The sequence below is a fragment of the Gallinula chloropus genome (assembly GCF_964237585.1).
Source record: "Gallinula chloropus genome assembly, chromosome: 4".
NCBI lineage: Eukaryota > Metazoa > Chordata > Aves > Gruiformes > Rallidae > Gallinula > Gallinula chloropus.
Window position 1 is genome coordinate 31,883,145 of NC_140088.1, and position 19,105 is coordinate 31,902,249.

The 19,105-nt window shown below is 35.3% G+C and overlaps 1 protein-coding gene across 1 annotated transcript in view; it reads right to left on the minus strand.

The window, feature by feature from the left end:
* Positions 1–19,105, minus strand: part of ELP4 (elongator acetyltransferase complex subunit 4) — a gene marked incomplete at its 5' end in the record, with an annotated part of 151,929 nt that overhangs the window by 121,235 nt on the left and 11,589 nt on the right. Inside the window, one exon of the mRNA XM_084263590.1 lies at positions 12,690–12,811. Coding sequence (XP_084119716.1) covers positions 12,690–12,811 — 122 coding nt within the window. The remainder of the gene's footprint in view (positions 1–12,689; positions 12,812–19,105) is intronic.

Below are 19,105 nucleotides of genomic sequence, written 5' to 3' on the forward strand. Positions count from 1 at the left end.
GAGGTTATCCTCCCTCTCCACTCTGCCTTGGTCAGGCCCCACCTGGAGTACTGTGTCCAGTTCTGGGCTCCCTGGTATAAAAAAGACAGGGACCTCCTGGAGAGAGTCCAGAGAAGGGCTGCAAAGATGATTAGGGGCCTGGAACATCTCCTGTATGAGGACAGGCTGAGTTGAACTGGGACTGTTTAGTCTCGAGAAAAGAAGACATAGGGGGGACCTAACTAGTGTTTATAAATATCTTAGACATGGGATGCTGGGAGAATAGGCCAGCCCCTTTTCAGTGGTCTGTGGGGACAGGACAAGGGGCAATGGCTGCAAGTTGGAGCACAGGAAGTTCCGCACCAACATGCGGAAAAACTTTTTCACAGTGAGGGTGACAGAGCCCTGGGACAGGCTGCCCGGGGGGGTGGTGGAGTCTCCTTCACTGGAGATATTCAAGTCTCGTCTGGATGCCTATCTGAGTGATATGTCCTAGGGAGCTGCTTTGGCAGGGGGGTTGGACCTGATAATCTCTTGAGGTCCCTTCCAACCCCTATGATTCTGTGATTCTGTGATAGTGAACAGGCATTACTATGGTTGCAAAAATTAAGCTTTAATGGTAGGAAAGCTATATGAAGATTATAGCTTTAACTTAGTATTTACAGCTTTAATTACATTTACATTTTTTATAAGAGATGCTTCAGTCGAAAAAGAAATTTACTTTTGTCAAAGTTTCTATGTATCTACCCAGAAAGAAAGTAGGGAACCTATCAAACCAAAGACAAAGACTTCTGACAGACAGGAGAAAATGAAAACCGAACACTGTACTGAAAGGTTCTGAGAAAGTATAAATACAAGCATGAGCTGACACCACGCCAATGCATTTCACATATATGAACATACAAATTATTTGCATTTACTTCCAAGAGCATTATTTAAAGGATTTTTCTAAAAAAGAAGATGCAATTTTGAATTTCTAATTTTATAACTCAGATTTCCACAATAAAGTCAACTAATCTTATTTTCCAATTAGGGTGCTATTTTGAAAGCAAGTTGCTGAACAGTTAAACTATTATGCAGATTTAATTTCCTGATAGATTCATAGATTCAAGCTGGCTAAGGTAAACAGGTCTTTCTTTTTCCATGAAGATCTGCTGATATATTATAATCTCAAAATATTGCTCAATTATAGTAATTAAAAATAAAATAAAATCAATTTACATTTAAAAAGTGAGTTCTGTAAAGAAGTAATTCCACAGGCCAAAACATTTCCAGGTATCTCTTCCTTTCATTCCCCAAGATTGATGGTTCTCAGGTACAACCTGCAACTCTTTATAGTGGTGGATAACCTTCGTTTTTCTGAAAACAAGTACCAGCCACAGTTTAGAGATGATGAAAACCTGCCTGACCATTTCATCAAACTCCCAAATCTGGCCCTGTTTCAGATCCTACCACTGACAGAACAAGTTCCTACCTCGCCTTGCTGTACTATCGCTTGGTAGTTATCACATCATTTGCAAAGCCAAAATCCAGGAAACTGCGTATTTTACCATTCACCTTTACTTTAAGTATGAGAACACCACCACTAGTATCTTCTTAAAGCCATTTAATATTTTTGCTCCTGAAGAATCACTTCAGATGCCTGTCACTTGTACTACTGGTTCACTGTTATTATATAATGATTGGTCAAGACAGATTGGAGACGGGATATTTAGCTATATACATTTGCTTTTATATAATCACACATAATGTATGATTTACAGAGACTGTATTTTACACTAAAATAGAACAAGAGTTCAAGACAACTAGGGGTGAGAGGTTCTCCAGGTATTACTGATACAGTAAGAGATACTTCAATAGCCTCACGTAACACTTAAAAAAGTTCCTGCTTTACACTCAAACACGTGTAAGGAACAAAACCTTACGTGCACTGGATGGAAGGGAGACAAGTACTAGCTGTTGACACGTGAGAAGTTTAGTTCAAAACCATCAGACACACTATCAGTGCAACACAATTAGGCACTGTGGTATGCCTTAACTGTTGCTAAGAATGAAACAGATTAAGAGATCACAGAAAAATGGTTTCATCTGAAGCGATAAAGATTTTGGCTGCCAGAGGTGAAAACCTAAGTACATACCCATCTGAAATAGCCTTTTTTTGCTAATACAGTTAACGTTTAACTTCTGAGATAATAAATTAAACATTTAACGATTGTAATGATTGTTTAAACATGACATGAAACAACATAAGAAAACCCATGACTCAGCAAATGCATCAGTTCAGGTCTGTTGTGTGTTGTTTTATCCCTTGTTGCTCCATGGAAGGAACCAGAAACACCTGAAGAATTGTCTCATACCAAGACCAACTCTTCCTCAGTTGCTTTTCCAACATGCACTTACCTAATAACTACCATCCTTAGCTGAATAATCTGTTTCTTAAACATACCGTGTTCTTGTCTGTATGTAAGAAACACATTCACACGATGCACTGACACTTAAGACATTTCTGGAGCTCCTAGGTCTCACAGCCATATAATTTTCTATCCCAACACCTTGCTCTAAAGCAAACATATCCTGAATTATATTCTTGCATGCAGTGGTTGTGAACTTAATGCCTCTCATAGGCTTTGTGCATAGCTCAGCTGCAATCTGGAAAAGGTAGTGTACCTTTGGAGCTGACTGGTACTTTGAAGTCCAATTGCTTGAGCTTCACCTGACATACTTACTTGGTCAAATACATTCCAAGATGTTGTATTTAAGCACACATAGGAAACAAAATTCCTATTTTACTAATGGTCCACCTCTTATTTGAACACATTTTAGGTAAAGATTAACGAAGAGAACTAATAAAGGTTGTTTACCTCGTGATTTGCACCCTAACTTTATTACCATTACCCCAGCTTCTGCTTACCCTTGTTCTCCTCCCATTGACACTAAACTGTATGAAAGATAGGCAAAACACCCAGCTGCTGTTTAAGGCATGACAATGTTGATCAGAAGCCAACATGCATGTGTTCCTTAGCGTGGTAAAGACTAAACAGAATACAAAGGTGATTGATAATGATATTTTCCTTTAGGATGAACTGATTAGCGTATCTCAATCCCTAACTTACAAAAATCTTTTACCTAGATCTTTGTATAAGCAGAATTGGAAAGGGAGAGAGCTTGGAATTGCTTAGTAGGCTTGGGACTGGGGAGAATTACAGACGCAGAACACAGTTATATAAATATGCTTTATGGGCACTATTGAAAATATTGTAATTTAAATGATCCAAACATTTCTTTCTGTCTTCATAATCCTCTTTTCATCTTCATGATAACAAGAACTGGAATAAAAGGCTTTTGCCTCTTCTGACACTGTAAATTAAATGCTATTCTTTGTTTCAAGGAAATAGCCCTTTTCCAAGCATGACCGTGTCTGAGTGAAACAGAGCACCTAAGTGAGAAAAAGTCTCCAGTTGTCATAACATAGGCATATCCTCAAAGATAATGGCTGGCTGGTTGGATATATACTTCACAGCTCTTCAGTGTCATGAAAGGTTCTGTTACTGTCCAAGAATTCATGGGTTCTCAGTCTGTTCATAAAAATAGAAGGGGAAAAAAAAAAAAAGAGTTCTATTATGGATGAAGTAGATCAGCAAACAAACAAACCACAAAACACAGACTGCTTCTGGCACTGCTATGCAAAAATTGAACTGAAAACTATACAGCAGAACAAGTACAGGGAGCAGTGGAGGGTATGGTTTCTATGAGTGGCATTTAAAGATGGCTAAGCCCGGACTTTTCCTCAGAATATCCACATGTGGGATATTCACGAGCAGGGCTTTAGCACAACTCTTTCTCTTAGATGTGTTATAGAGAAACAAAGACACTAGTTTCCAGCAGTCTTATTAAATCATTATTTATGTTTGAGAACTGTGCTTCTCTACCATACATAAAAAGCCCTTAAATTCTGCTGAAATTATCAGAATTAAAAAAAGTATTTGAGATTGTGAGCCTATTCAGGATTAAATAAATTTATATTCTTAGAATCAAAATCAGAATTTCAAAAGAGCATGAGATTGTTAAAATGTTTCAGTTACTTCCAAAATTTCATCCAGAATTTGGAAACAAAATATTAGTTGTTTAAATGAAAGACTAAGAAAAGGAGAGTTGGTTCAACAGCCCATAATATCTGTATTTAATATATTTCTGCTTAAAAATAGCTCCCACATCCTATAGCTCTGAAAAGCTTTGGGACTGACAATTTTGTGGCATCAGTGTGTCAGTTCTTGAGAACTGTTACATTCTCCCAGGCTAAAAAAGACAAATCTCTCATAAGGTATACAAACAAAACAAAGCATGTAGCAGTGCATTAGTTAAAAAAAAAAAAGAAAATAAAATATACTGCATTTTTTGGGGTCAACTAAAATACATGTCTTTGCTATGAAGCATGAATACACAAAAAAGCAGACAAGTGCTAAAGTTATTAAGTGGGGTTTGGCTGGGGCATTTGTCTGTGTCTAAAGTGAGATGTAGGAAGGCAAAACAAGAGAAGGAAGTTTGTTTTCTTGTTTTAAAATAAAAAATAAATGTAATGAAAAAAAAAAAGGTTTTCTAAAGCACTAATACTAAATGACAGTGCAATTAAAATAGTGTTGTTTCCTACCAACCAAGTTTATGAAGATTTTATAGCAAACATGCAATAATTTATTTTGTTAGTGTTTTATCTTTCTAATAAACTGATGCACAACCTGTATCTGCCAGCAGTCCAGGTCCTTCTCTGTTTGCTGCCACATCACTTCCCTTGCCTTGTTTTGGCAGATGCACGAAGCAAAATCAGATTCTAACAGTTTGACCTCTCTCACTTCTTATGTTCTCTAGGGGATAATAAAATCCAAGATACAATCCCACAGCAGTTAATGAAGCTTAACCTCACACCCTCTTAATTACCAATGCATTACACCAACTATAGGCATCATACTCCTCTCTCAGCTATTTTACAATGCTAAAGAAGTACTACTGTGCTATTATTTAGCAACATAATCCAAGCTGTATGTGAAATCCCTCTTATACAAAATCCTTTGATCCTTACAGGTTTCAATAACTGTATAATTAATAATATTTAAGAATTTAAAACATTATCTATTTATGTATCAATAAATATGTTTTTCAAATTATTTTATGGAACTATTTTGCAATGCAATATTATCATATGTATGATTAAAGAAACATGAAATAAAAAATATTAAAGGGAGTACGATTCACTGTTGATTTCTAATTCCGATGATATTGAAATACTTTAAACTCACATGATTTTAAGGCTCTTTTTCATTATGTTAATTTTTAGTATTTAAAGGACACCAGATGGTAAGTCAGGAAGGGTAAATATTTTCTTTTCAATAATGTATTATATAAATGTCAGTTTAAAGGGCCCTACTCCCAAAAGGGGGGAGGATTCTATTTTGATTGTAAACACTTGTGAAGACAAGGTCTATTGTTAAAGAACACAAATGACTGGATACAGAATTTTTCTCCCTTCAGTGGCCCTTGTACAACAATTTATTTCTATCTCCAGGTAAGGCTGTTCTATGGAAATTTTTCTTTGACATTCAAAAGGACCAAATGGATGTCAGCCCACAGTAAACAAGAATTGTGTGAAGAGAAAAGGGAAGTAATATTCCTCTGTTTTATGAAATAAAAAGGTTAATTGAAAATACTTGAAGGGGTACTTTTTTAACCCACAAGAATATATTCTCTACTTCACATACACAGAAGTAAACCCTAGAGTCAAGCTGTAGAACTCTCTGCTATAACTTTCATAACAGTGAAACCAAGGAATGCATGTGAGAAGATCAGATTTTTTTTTCATCTTTTTCTGAATCAGTTCATGATGTTTAAGTAAAAGATAAGTACAACAAAAAAGAAAATAACTTAGTAAAAAAATTAATGTGAAGAAACTAAATAAAAATGATGTTGCTGTTGTCCAAAATTCTATAAATAGACATAATAATAGCATTATTCATGAGCACCTTTAGAGATGAGCACTGTAAGCAACAGTTCACTAACCGAACAAATCAATTCTAGAAAATTACCAACTAGATTTCTAAGACAGTTATTTGTGAACACTAAAGTCTAAATATTTGGGTTTTCTGAAGCTACAAGTTTTATGATACATTTAACAGGCTGAGATCTGTATTTAAAATCAAATATAACCTCATAACTAAGAACATGAAAGAAAATATACTAATCAACAGCCAAGGATTGGGAGATAGGAAACTTGAAATTTAAGCCAAACCAATCCTCTGGTTCTGAAAATCTTTTTATTACTTCAGTCTAAACTTTTGAGAAAGACAGCTTTACACTGTAGAGAGTTCCCAGCATGGGTACTGCTTAAAAGGATTTTATTCTTTTTAAACAGAAGTGATTCTTTTTTCCCAGCATCCTCTTCCACACCCATTCAACTTCTCTGTCAAGTTTATAACACAGTTTTATAATGCAGAAAATGATATTGCAGTATAATGAAAATATTTACATTTTAATACAGAAAAATGTAAAATAGATATTCCACTTACCCCACATGCAAGCAAGAAAACTAAACAGATGAGCAAGACCTACATAATAAAGAAATTAATTTTTTCAAAGGAACTTTCAAACTCTAAGACAGCTACCAGGGTTGGCTTCAACCCTAGTCTTTGTGCCACAAGGTTATCTTTACTTCAGAAAGAGAAATAAAAGGTGGTAGGAAAGTTCGCTAGTGCTGTAGCGGTAATTGGATTTCCATGTATTAAGTGATAACATTTAACAGCACTCAGCAGCTGAATCACTGTAAAAAGCTCATGTAATTTGAAAATAAAACTGAGAAGAAAAGGACAATATGGATGTAGACCTGGTTGTATAGATATTTTTACCTTTAAAGTTGTTATGTTTTTAATTTCTTTGTGTAGGATCTAACAATGTCAGATAACAGAAGAAATATCTCTTGCACTCATACACAGCTTCTTTCACAACACCTTTCACCTATCTTTTGCACAGATAGTGAAGAGACAGGTAGGAGCTCGAACAGTGCTCTTTGAAAATGGAAGTTTGGAAAGTCCGAGTCATCAGCCTGATCATTTCTTCCAGGCCTTCAATCTTTCCTTCTACAAAACAATGTGTTAGAGTCATATCTATGAGGGAAAAACGTAAGCATCATGGTTGAATGCACTTTACTGGAATAAAAATGTCTGTGTAGACAGCTATGTTATTTTTCAAGAGATAGGTTGCACATGCAGTAGTAGAACACTGAAACATGCCGGGTTGTTTATTGTTTTGTTTTAAATAATCCTGGAAGTAATAGAAGTACATTTTGCTAGCTTCTTTCTGCATTCAGCTTTTCTGTGGGAAAGGAGTAAGTGGGCACCTTCTGTTCTTCATCAGGTCTGCTCTGTATAACCAGCTTGTTGGAGGTGGAATTTTTTCAGTCTTTTCCAAATGACACACTTAAGCAAAACGCCATATCAAAATATACTTTCACTTTTGTTTGACAGATCTTTTAGGCTTGGTAGCAATTTTTTTAAAAAAATTTGTTCCTGAAGGTTTTTTAAATCTTTTCCCTATTGTTTTTTAATAAATCATTTTACTTCTCTACATAAATCTCTCAGCTTCCTCACCAAGTGATGTTGCACTTTTCCCTTTCACTGTGGTTCACTAGGCCACTAGCAGGATTTCTCCTGACCTGACTTCAGGGTATGTCCAGCAGTCACAGTGAGGCTGTGTATCTCACACATGGGCACGTTATAGGCTTTTCTATCCACAAGCATCTTCTGTACAGCTTTCCGTAGAGAAAGCTGTTTGCACATTGTTAATTTTCAAACTTAGAAGTACAATCACACCAGGCATACCAGGTAAATACCACTTCCTGACTTAGTGTTGTGAGTTTCAAAGGACTTGATTTGGGGTAGAATTCTGGGGAATGGTATTTCCTTCAAGAAAGCTTTAGTCTATAGCAGAGTTAGAGGAAGCATCCATTCATTGACGACCTTGATGGGGGTATAGCATCCACCCTCAGCAAGTACCCGATGATACAAAGCTGACACACAGGAACACTGCGCTGCCATCCAGAGAGACCTGGACAGGCTGGAGAGCTGGGCTGGGAGAAACCAGATGAGATTCAACAAAAGCAAGTGTAGAGTCTTGCACCTGGGGAGGAATAACCGCTTGTATCAGTACAGGCTGGGGGATGACCTGCTGGAGAAGAGCTCTGTGGAGAAAGACCTGGGGGTCCTGGTTGATGACAGGTTGGCCATGAGCCAGCAGTGTGCCCTGGTGGCTAAGAGAGCCAATGAGATCCTGGGGTGGCCAGCAGGTCAAAGGAGGTGATCCTCCCCCTTGGTCAGGCCCCACCTGGAGTATTGTGTCCAGTTCTGGGCTCCTTGGTATAAAAAGGACAGGGATCTCCTGGAGAGAGTTCAAAGAAGGGCTACGAAGATGATTAAGGGCCTGGAGCATCTCCCGTATGAGGACAGGCTGAGTGAACTGGGACTGTTTAGTCTCGAGAAGAGAAGACTAAGAGAGGACCTAATTAAAGTCTATAATTATCTTAAGCAGGGGATGCAGGGGGAATTGGCCAGCCCCTTTTCAGTGGTCTGTGGGGACAGGACAAGGGGCAATGGCTGCAAGTTGGAGCACAGGAAGTTCCGCACCAACATGCGGAAGAACTTTTTCCCAGTGAAGGTGACAGAGCCCTGGGACAGGCTGCCCAGGGAGGTGGTGGAGTCTCCCTCTCTGGAGATATTCAAGACCTGTCTGGATGCCTATCTCAGTGATATGTCCTAGGGAGCTGCTTTGGCAGGGGGGTTGGAAACCGATGATCTCTCGAGGTCCCTTCCAACCCCTACAATTCTATGATTCTATGATCCCTACCATACATAGCTGGCTCACAGACTATCTCAAAGTAAACTGTTATCTTTCTTGAAGAATGGGCTCATTATTCACTTTTCTTGTAAGAGAACCTCCAGAAGGTAATCTCAACAGAGTCCAGAAGTAAAATTCCAGCTTGAAAAAAGAAATTTTATAAAAATGCAGTAATCGCACAAAGTGATTCTTCAACTTCTCCACAGGTGATGAACAGATGTAGGCTTTAGAAAGCAGTTGTGGACCTCCCACACTTCCACCTCAGGCTTCCAGGTTCCCAATACAACAATCATTGAGGTAGCATCCGCATGATACCCTCAGGGCAATTTGTGGGCTTCAGGGGATGCTGGTTTCTGTTTCCCAGTATGCTTAATGGCCAGTAAGTCTTCCTTGAGAAAAACTCTGCATAGGCTCCACAGAAAAAGCAATTTAGCAGAGAGCACGCTTTACTATCAACATGAGTTCATAACTGGTGGATATAATACAATCCATCTCATTAAAACAACAAAAAAACCCCAGTTCCTTCCCCAAGGTCTTGATAAAATAATTACTCAGTAAAAAAGGTGAAGAAATTCTTTTACAGGATGTTTAGACAGTTGTAGAACTGTAGTACAAAATGTGAAGCAGGGAAAGTGAGAAATATAGAAATGGAGCTACCACTGATAGAGATTTTTTTTACTTTTTTTAAAGACTGGAACCATACCTTAGTGGTAACAACAAGAATGGGTATAAAGAACAAAGCTCTTATATGGTTACTGTATTTTTATGTTTTCCAGAAGTCTATTTGGAACCCAGTCTACCTTTGAGTGAATGAAGTCCAGCCTAATTTTGGCTATAAGAAAGTAGTCAAACCCCTTACCTGTTTCTTACCAAATGCATAACAGCGTTTAAGTTAATATTTCCTTTGTAGTAAAAATTTGTATAATCCATTCTCAAACGTACACACACTATATGCAACTTCAAAATAGCAGGCGTTAACTTAATAAGCTACAGTACTGAAAATGCGATGGTAAGATATAATGTTTCCTTAATTCCTTTTATTATTCATTTTCCATTCACCAATACAATCAGTTTTATCTTATGATCGATCACAGAAGCATACCATGCTATTTTTTTATATTGTAGACTATTCCCAGTTCTTATGCCCTTTGAGTAAAAAAATGTCTTTTGTTGAAGAATATGGATTGAACAGAAATCCTCTCAAATGTTTAAAATATGTTCTAAAAATCAGCATGTATATAGTTCTGTAGGTTTTACCAGAGGTGTATAATTTTTCAGCATTACGTCTTAATGCCAATTTCCTGAAGGAGCTTTGACTACAAAAGGCATGAATATGTTTTCAAAGGATGATGGATAAATTGGTGGGTGGTAATATAATATATCTTAGGCAGCTGATCAGGGCTTTTTATCCTCTGCTTGTCTTTTAGTTATACACAATTTCAAGATAATTATGGTCTATAAGAATGTCTTTTCCCCTTCCTACTACCAGCAATATTTGTCTTGGTTATAGGTTCAAGAAACTTCCAATCACATCATAAAATTAGAGTAGGGCAATTATGACATCTCAACAGAGAACTGAATGTAAAAATAGATTGACCATACGATATGGACATAGACCAGTTAAGGGACTGCCTCTATGCAAAATATTAGATAATGAGTATCCTAGCTATAAAACATATTGAATCCACACCTGAATTTTGTAAACCAAAAAACAATCATAAAATGCAAAATTTGGGTTGACATATACCAAATCTATACTGCTTTTCAGTAAAGAATATAGTCAAATCAGATACTGAGAATATATTAATTACTAATGTCATTAAATAAAATGCAATATCAGATACGTTACTCCTGACTTGGAGACATCCAAACAGCTCATTTTTATGACAGCAGAAGATTTGTTGAACCACCTGAAAGTCCTTTCCTTCTAAAAGCAAGTCAAGGAGACAGTCATAGGGAAAACCCCTCTATCTCTGTGATTTGGAGACCTAGATATGGCTAATCCCAGTCTTAAATGGACTTTTTCCTGGTGAGGCAATAATGTTTTTTAGGTAACACATATTGGCATTTCAAGAAGTGCCTAAGCTTTCCAAGTGTGAAAGTATGTAATTTTCTAGATTGATGTCTAGCATATTACAGGCTGACTACTTCACAGAAGCAATTTCTAGACAGCAATACAAATCAGAGAAATCGACTCTACTGTGCCTTGTCTGTTAAGCAAAGGAAGTGATGAATAGTCAAGGTAAGCGTAGAAAAGCATAGAGTATTGTTTGCTATATAAACACACAAACAGACAAAAGAAAATAAGACATAAGTATGTTTTCCTGAACCTTCTCATAGTAACATTGTCCTTCCATTTCTCTTCTCTTAAAGTAACATCACTATGTGATTCCAACAGAAGAATGTAGTATTATTACCTAGTGACTACCCCTCCTAAAGTTAGAAGGAAGAAGCATTCCAAATTAACTGACCACAAACCCCAACTGGTACAGAAAAGATAGATGGATGCAACAATGCCTGTTGATTAACTTCCAAAAGCATAAAGAGGATGAGCCAGGAAAAATATAACATACTATGAATAATTGTTTAAAAAGTGAATGAGAGAGGAATAAAATGTATGTTAGCTACCTCGTTTTAAGATATTTTAATGCAATGAAATAAAAATATTTATTTGAATAATTTAGTTTTGATGAGAAAAGCAACTGCAATGATCGTGTATTGTACAGTCAGAGACTCAATGACTTGATTATCAGTTATTTGAAAAGAAATATTCTGAAAAAATATAGCACCTTCTTATGTAATTCATAATCAAATTCTAACCTGTTAGTTTAGGTTATGTTCTAAACCACAAGAATAAATTCAGCCATAAACAAACACTTCTTATGTTCAAGATCATAAAAGTAATTATTAGATTTTTCATAACCAAGATAATATAATTTCATTAAGAATATACTTTTTCCTGAATATTGAAGAAAATATCTAATAAATAAGGCATAGAATCCACCACCACTAGATAGGAAAAAAGAAAAGTAATAATTTTGTCCAGAAATAGTCTTGAAGACTCTTAAGGAAATAGCCAGACTTCACTTGATGCAGAAGTAATTGGTAAATTACATGTTACTTTTGATATTGGAAAAAAGGAGCCTTAGAAAGACATAAAATATTTAATGAAATTTTGTAAGATTATCCTCACGCTTAACATTTTTTGCAGTGTTGATCAGGCTTTTTGCCTTAGATAATTTGCTTATAATGGAGCATATCAGTGTTTGATTAGGAGCTCAATGAAGTCAGAAAGGAACCTTTCTATATGACCTCATCCAAAGCTGACCATGTTTACTTGTAGAAAAAAAGACAGAATGAAAAAATGAAAAGTATGTGTAAAGGAAGTTGTAAAGATGTTAAATGATATTTTTGTTTTCTACAGGAAACAACAAAAAATAGTTGTTTACTACTACTATTTATTACTACACAATTTCTACACTGTTTTCACCACAACCTATTGGAAGAAGCTTATCAACTCTTTCTGATAGGCAGGTAGAAACTGTAAACAGTTGGGTTTACTCAAACCATTCAACTAAGCCTCCTAGTCTGTCTGATTTTCATCCATAATCAAAATGAAGGCTAAGCAGACTCCAAGCCTGATTTGGTCTTGGGAAGATCTCTGTTGTCCATAGATAGAAGCTTGTGAGTTAAATTTAATTTCCAAATCTGGCCAGTGTAAATACTCCTACACTTCCCAACACATTCTTATGAATCATCAAGATTAATTAAATTCTTAATACACAATATATACACTTTAAAATGTGTTTATTACAGAGACTGCAGCTTTACTTTACCTTTAAGATGTTGTCAGGATGTTCTTTAGCAGAAGCAACAAACAATTCATGTCCACAGACAACTCCCTCGGCAAGGAAATACTTGAACAACAAACTGGAGTAAAGACCATATTTATCTTCCTCTGTGAAAACAAAAACGGTTGGAATTTTTCTTTTTTAGGTAAATCACCCACCTATATTTTTCAGAACTCTATAAAAGCCCTCTTTTGGTCTACCTCCTAGACTACAAAACGTACAACAGAGATAATAGGTAAAATATGATCCCTAAGCCGTATTCCTAGTTTTTCAAGCCAAATAAATAGGTCTCAATCATGTGTTTGATTCTAAGATATGGATGGGATACAAAAATAGTGCTATCTTCCTAAAAAAATTCTTTTAAGTCTCAACTAAGATTACCAAAATCATCCTTTAATGGGAAGTTCATTTAGGAGAACTTTGTAATATTTATATTCTTAATGCTTAAAATATTAAATCAACTCGCTTAAAATATCTATTAACTGATGCTTTTAAAAATGTAATTATATTGGACATGCTAAAGCTATATAAAGGTATAATTTCTTAGAGACATTCTTATATCTACTTTCCTTTCAAAACTGAGAACTACAAAAATAGCAAAACAAGTGGATACACTGAAAAAATAGACAGTTTTGGAACGCTAACCAGAGCAAAATCACAAACACATTCAAAAGACACATGAATTTATAGTTTAAGTTAACAGATGCTGTGAATGCTAGACTACTGAAATAAAAATACAAGCTCCCACTGACTTCAGAAAGAATAATTTCCCTTCAGCTTCTTTGTTGCAAGTGAAGTATCAGAAATTACCAGATCTAGTGTGTCTTCATGAGCTCCATACAGTTAAAACTTGTAATAACTCAAAACTATGGGAGAAGTGAATGAGTAAATAACAAATAAAACTTGAACCATTTCCGATTTTCTCTAATTTTAGGAAAAATAATAACAGTGTTAATGCTAGCAAAAAAATATCCTACCAATATAACTACCTGGCTGAATAAAATTTTAAATCATGACCTTTGGAAAAACATAATTCTGACTTTTTTAAAGAAAGTTTTCTGAAATACTTTGTTTGGGAGAAGAGTAAATAAACAATGTAAGGTTTCAGTTTTTCATATGTTAATCTAGTTGCTGGAAGATAATACACATGGATCTCATAGCAGGAAAACAGAGAGATAGATTTTCTTTATACACAACCAACAAGACTATTAATCCATTCTTTGTGTGATTTGGAAACAATTTCCTTCCTATGACAAATCACATAAGAAAATATTAAAAGAAAACCATAAAGCTAATAAAAAAAGCTGAAAATAATAATGTTGTCATTCATATCTAAGCTGTAAAAAACCCTAAAGAAGTAAAAAAAAAAAAAAAAAACAACCAACCAAACCAAATCTAAACAAAAAACTGAAATATGTACCAGAATAGTATGTTTTGGAGGTTAGGAGTCAAAAATGACCAATGAAATGGACTGGGAAGAAAGAAAGGTGATGTGTACCCAAAAAGGAGGAAGAATATTTATAGCAATGGGGAAACATAAGAAACAAATCACAGAAAAATAGTGCTCCATTGCTACACTCCTGATATCATGCACAAATATCAACACCTTCAGTGCTTTGATTAAGACAAGAAAGAAATTCAAACCACAAATTTCTACCACAGTAGAAGCAACAGTTTTCTGAGAGATATTCCCCATCCTCCATGGGATATTGAGCAAAACAGAATTTATTTCCTGCTTTTTTAATTTAAGTTTTAAATATAGTACTTGAGATACTTTTTTTTTTTTTAAGGTGAAAGGTCTGAACTTAAAATTTAGGAAATTTATTTAATTTCTTTTGTCTTTGGAATAATGTTTAAAGATACAGCATCAAGATTTCTCTGTAAAACAAAGTAAGTAATTTTTATTTCAAAGTTTCCCTTCCATTAAAACTAAGAAATGACCTAGAAGTCACTCTAAGGCAACATTACAAGATAGACAATAAAGTTTAATAACACTAAGCCACTAAGACGGGAAATTACATAAAACTGGACATCCAAATAAACCAAAAGGAATACAATACTTGCTACTAGTACTAGCTATTGATGAATCCAGTTTATTGTGGAGTCTGAGGGTTTTAAGAATTCAGATTGTAGTATTATAATATACTTTTGATACTGTTAACCTACTTAGTAGGCCATATTAGCCTTCCAATGCGCTTCCAATAACACACTTTTTTAAAACAACAGTCAAGTGAAAAATCTGGACAGATCAGTACTGACTAAAGTTTACTGTTTACAACTCTGCATTCCTTATTGATATTTCAGCAGGACTGATTTCCAAAAGCATGACTTAATTACAAACTGCGATTTCCTTGAAAGTTTGGAGTTCTTAATTAAATATTTTATATAGTTTACTCTTGCATGCTTTACTTTTGCATCCATTGATAGTGCTAGTGAAAAATTCGTTTCCTAGTAATTCAGCTCCATACATTGTGCTGTGCCTGAACATGTAGATTCACATATGAGAGTAGGATGGAGACAAGACTTAATTCAGATAAAACTTAAGCACTGCAGTTGTAGACGCAAAAAGCATCTAAACTATCTAAAGTCTTGAAGTAATATTAAAGTCTTGCTTGGTAAATATTTGGTAAACTTTGGAGCCCTCTTAGATCTTAAACTGGGTCAACAAGAGGAAAAATAAAACCCATATGCAGAGTAATTCTCCCTTATAACTAGAGTCCAGCTCCTGACCCCTAAATGTTGTCACTCTAGTTATTTATGCTTTGGTTGCTTACTGCAATATAATTGATGATATATTATTCACAGTATATTGACTTCTGTGTGCTAATCTCCACCTATGAAGCTCTCAATGAGAATGAAAGCCCTCTAGAAATCAAAGTGACAGCATGATATCTACTTTTTTTTTTTTTAATTGTCTGAGCTACCTGAAAGAAGCCACCATATAACTACATCACTGCAGCAGACGTCAATGGGGAGACGATTTTTTTAGACCTCCTTCCCTCTGAACAAACAAGGAAAAGGAACACTAGTTGGGTGCTCTGGAAGGACTACCATCTGCAATATTTACATCACCCTCGATGAATCAAAAGAATCTTGATTTCTTAAATTTTATGTACAGGTTAAAGTTCACCTTCATCATTTGAGTCACAGAAACATTGAGTTATATTGCACATGCACAGGACAATTGACATTTAGTGGAGTATAAGCCAATAGCTCATTTAGTCCAAATAGTTTATAGTTTGTGTGTGTGTGTGTGTGTGTGTGTGTGTGTGTGTTTGTGTGTGTGTGTGTGTGTGTGTGTGTGTGCAACTACACAGAGAGTCTTTCCTGATCATCATTTTTGATACTCTACTCCTTAGAGAGTAAACAACATGTTCAATTTTGTGCCAAACAATATGTAAACACCCTCAACCATGGATAAATATAAGACATCATACTGCATGTTGATTATTTAACTAAACTATGAAGAAAAAAGGCTTTAGTAGTTAAGAATAATTTTTACACCAATTTTATTTTAAATGCTCAAATGTTAGAACAAACTGCAGAAGTGAAGCAATGGGGAACAGGGATATAAAGCCTTTTAATATGTATCCAAGATCATAATTAATTTTGTTGATTGACAGACTTATTTGTAATATAACAGGATTATCTTACATTGCCATACCCTTCCAAAACAAATTTTGCAAAACAATAAGGAATGTAGCAAATTTAAACCATTTACATTCATTGTAAGGACACATGATTTTAGCATTAGTCTTTCCTTTAGTCTTCTTACATTGGTTTCCATAACAGTAAACTTATAGTAAAAATAGGAAATGAACTATTGGTGAGTGATCTAAATATAAATTACCTCATAGTCTGCTACAGTACTCTTAAGGATTAAATGTGTCTCAAAGCCTTTACAAACAGTGAATCTTGAATTGTTAAAGTCAAGGCATCTGTAAGAATCCCTCAGTTCTTCAATTTGTCAGATAGAGGATGGCTTTTTATTGATTCATTTCTAGGTCACTAAACTTTTGTGGTATTCAAAAGATCTAAAGTGCACCCATATGGGGCTTTTCTGATAGCATCCATTGTACCCTGGCTTCAATAGTTATGTTACTATTCAAAACCATAGGAGTAGAGCTTTCTTCTTGTAAATAAACAAATCATTTAGCACAGGTACTTCAGTAGCACACTGATTAGTTTAATGCACACTGATTAGTTTAATAGATAAATTGAATGAAATATTTTGCAGTATACTTGTTTTCTGATAATGCTTGGACTTACTATCTTGATGGCTTGGATAAATTCTTAACTGTTATCCTTACTTTTCTAAACTACACCTCCATGCAAAAGAACTTCCTCCATTCTGTATGTGTAGGAAATAACACATACATGCATTTTAGTCAGCCAAATACTTAAGACAAGCTTGGCCCAAATCTTTATTCTCAGCCTCCATACTAAAGAGCTGTCCCATCTGCAGCTGCAGACTCTTTTTCTGGGTCCAGTCACCACAAGTCACACAACAGTCAGCAGCTTTCTCTGATTCTTTTTGAACAAAGAGTTTTCTACAGCTAAGTAGCAGGTGAGTAACTAGTGAAGCGTAAAACTATAGAAGGAAAAGAGATTATTTACCTAGAAGTTATGCATATTGTCTCCAGGACAAAACCTCTTCTGATCCTACAGATAAGGACATAAATAAAATAGTTTACTGTGATCATTATCCATTGGTCTCTTTCCACAAGAGCATGCTTTCATGGCTAAAATAGTCATGAAGAAAAAGCAGTATCGTCAGTATCAATGCGATGAGTTCCAACATATAACCATGTTGAAAACTAAGGACAAAGACCAATTCCTATTTGTGCCTCTTTTCACCCCCACACTGTAGAGGCTACTGAACCACATAAGAGACATTTTCAACACCATTGTGCATGGACTGTCTGTAGCTACTACTCAGAGAAATCAGTGGGTCATGGAATTAGACAGAAAATTTTAAGGAGTTTAGCTAGGGCACAGGAAACAAAGAGAGCAGACGTGAGGCAGAATAAATATGTAATTTATATAAAACTTAGAAAAAAATCTCATCTAATTATAGAAACTGATATTTAAGAAAGTGGCTTTCAGAAAAAAATCTCTATCCATAACTGCTCCCTCTGCAGAGACGTATTCATGTTCCAAGAGAGGGATGGAAAATAAGCACTGTAACTTGAAAAGGAACACAAAGTCAGTAACAAAATCCACCATAAGGTAGTAAATATGTATTGATCATATTTATAATAACTGACTTTTAAATGTAAGTATATTAAACAGCATGAAGGACTTTGGAAAAAAAACAGAGATAATTTGTAGCATAATAAAAATTAGGAGAGCTATAAGAGGAAAACATAAGACTGAAACAATGTAATATATGGATAGCTTTTTTTTTTTTTCTCCTTCCTCTGTACAAAGTCTAGACAGGTCGCCCTAAAGCTGCCAAAAGTCTGTCAGAGCCTATCAGTATTGATCATTTCTTCACCAGATAGGTCTACAGTATGGTACTATGACCTAAGGTGTGTCTTTCTGTAGCTATGAAACATCTCTCTGAATTGCTGCAGGTTATAAAACAAGATTATTGTAATAATCTGAAATTCCATTTAAAAGATACTTTACTAATGTCCACATTCACTAAGCTTGAGGGGATAAACTTTGTGTCACTTGTGTTTAATTAGCACATGCCAAAACTGAGTTGTCAAACATATAAGTTACAATATCTGGCATTTGTCCATACCTCAAGAAGGTGAATTCTGGTAACTTGCATTTTGTAGAATTATATTTAGCAAATCACTGTTTTGTACCTCTCTGGAGATTATCTTTTCCAACTTTAAAAAAATGATAAATTCAATTATATTGACAAGTGAAGAGAGCTCTTACCAGTCAGAGTAAATTGCATGTCTAACAAAAATAATAGTAGCTAATTAAAGTAGCTGAAACCTCTTCAGGGCTTAGAATGTACAAGTATAGACTTGCTTTTAACCAGACAACTGTAACTTTTAATAACTGACCCCAGCTACCAAGAAAAATCCTCCTACTGATTATCTTTAAAACATTTAGCTCTCGATGACCTAGTCAGAACTAGAGCATCTTAAAGGTAAAACCAGATTTTTAGAGGGTACCCAGGACCTGAGTGTCCTGCAACTCACTATGAAGAATGTGTTATATGAACAAGGCTTATATTTAAAAACCAAAATAACATCCTCCTAGAAACTCTTCCTGAAGCTGGCAAAACAGACATATAAAAGGTAGAAGTACATCAGAGAGGGGAGGGGTGAAAGGATATAATCAGCAGCTATACTACTTATTTGTTTTGAAAGGGGAGGTTCATCTAGAAAGCAAATCTTCTGGAGCAGTTTACGATGAAACAACAAACAAGTGGTCACACA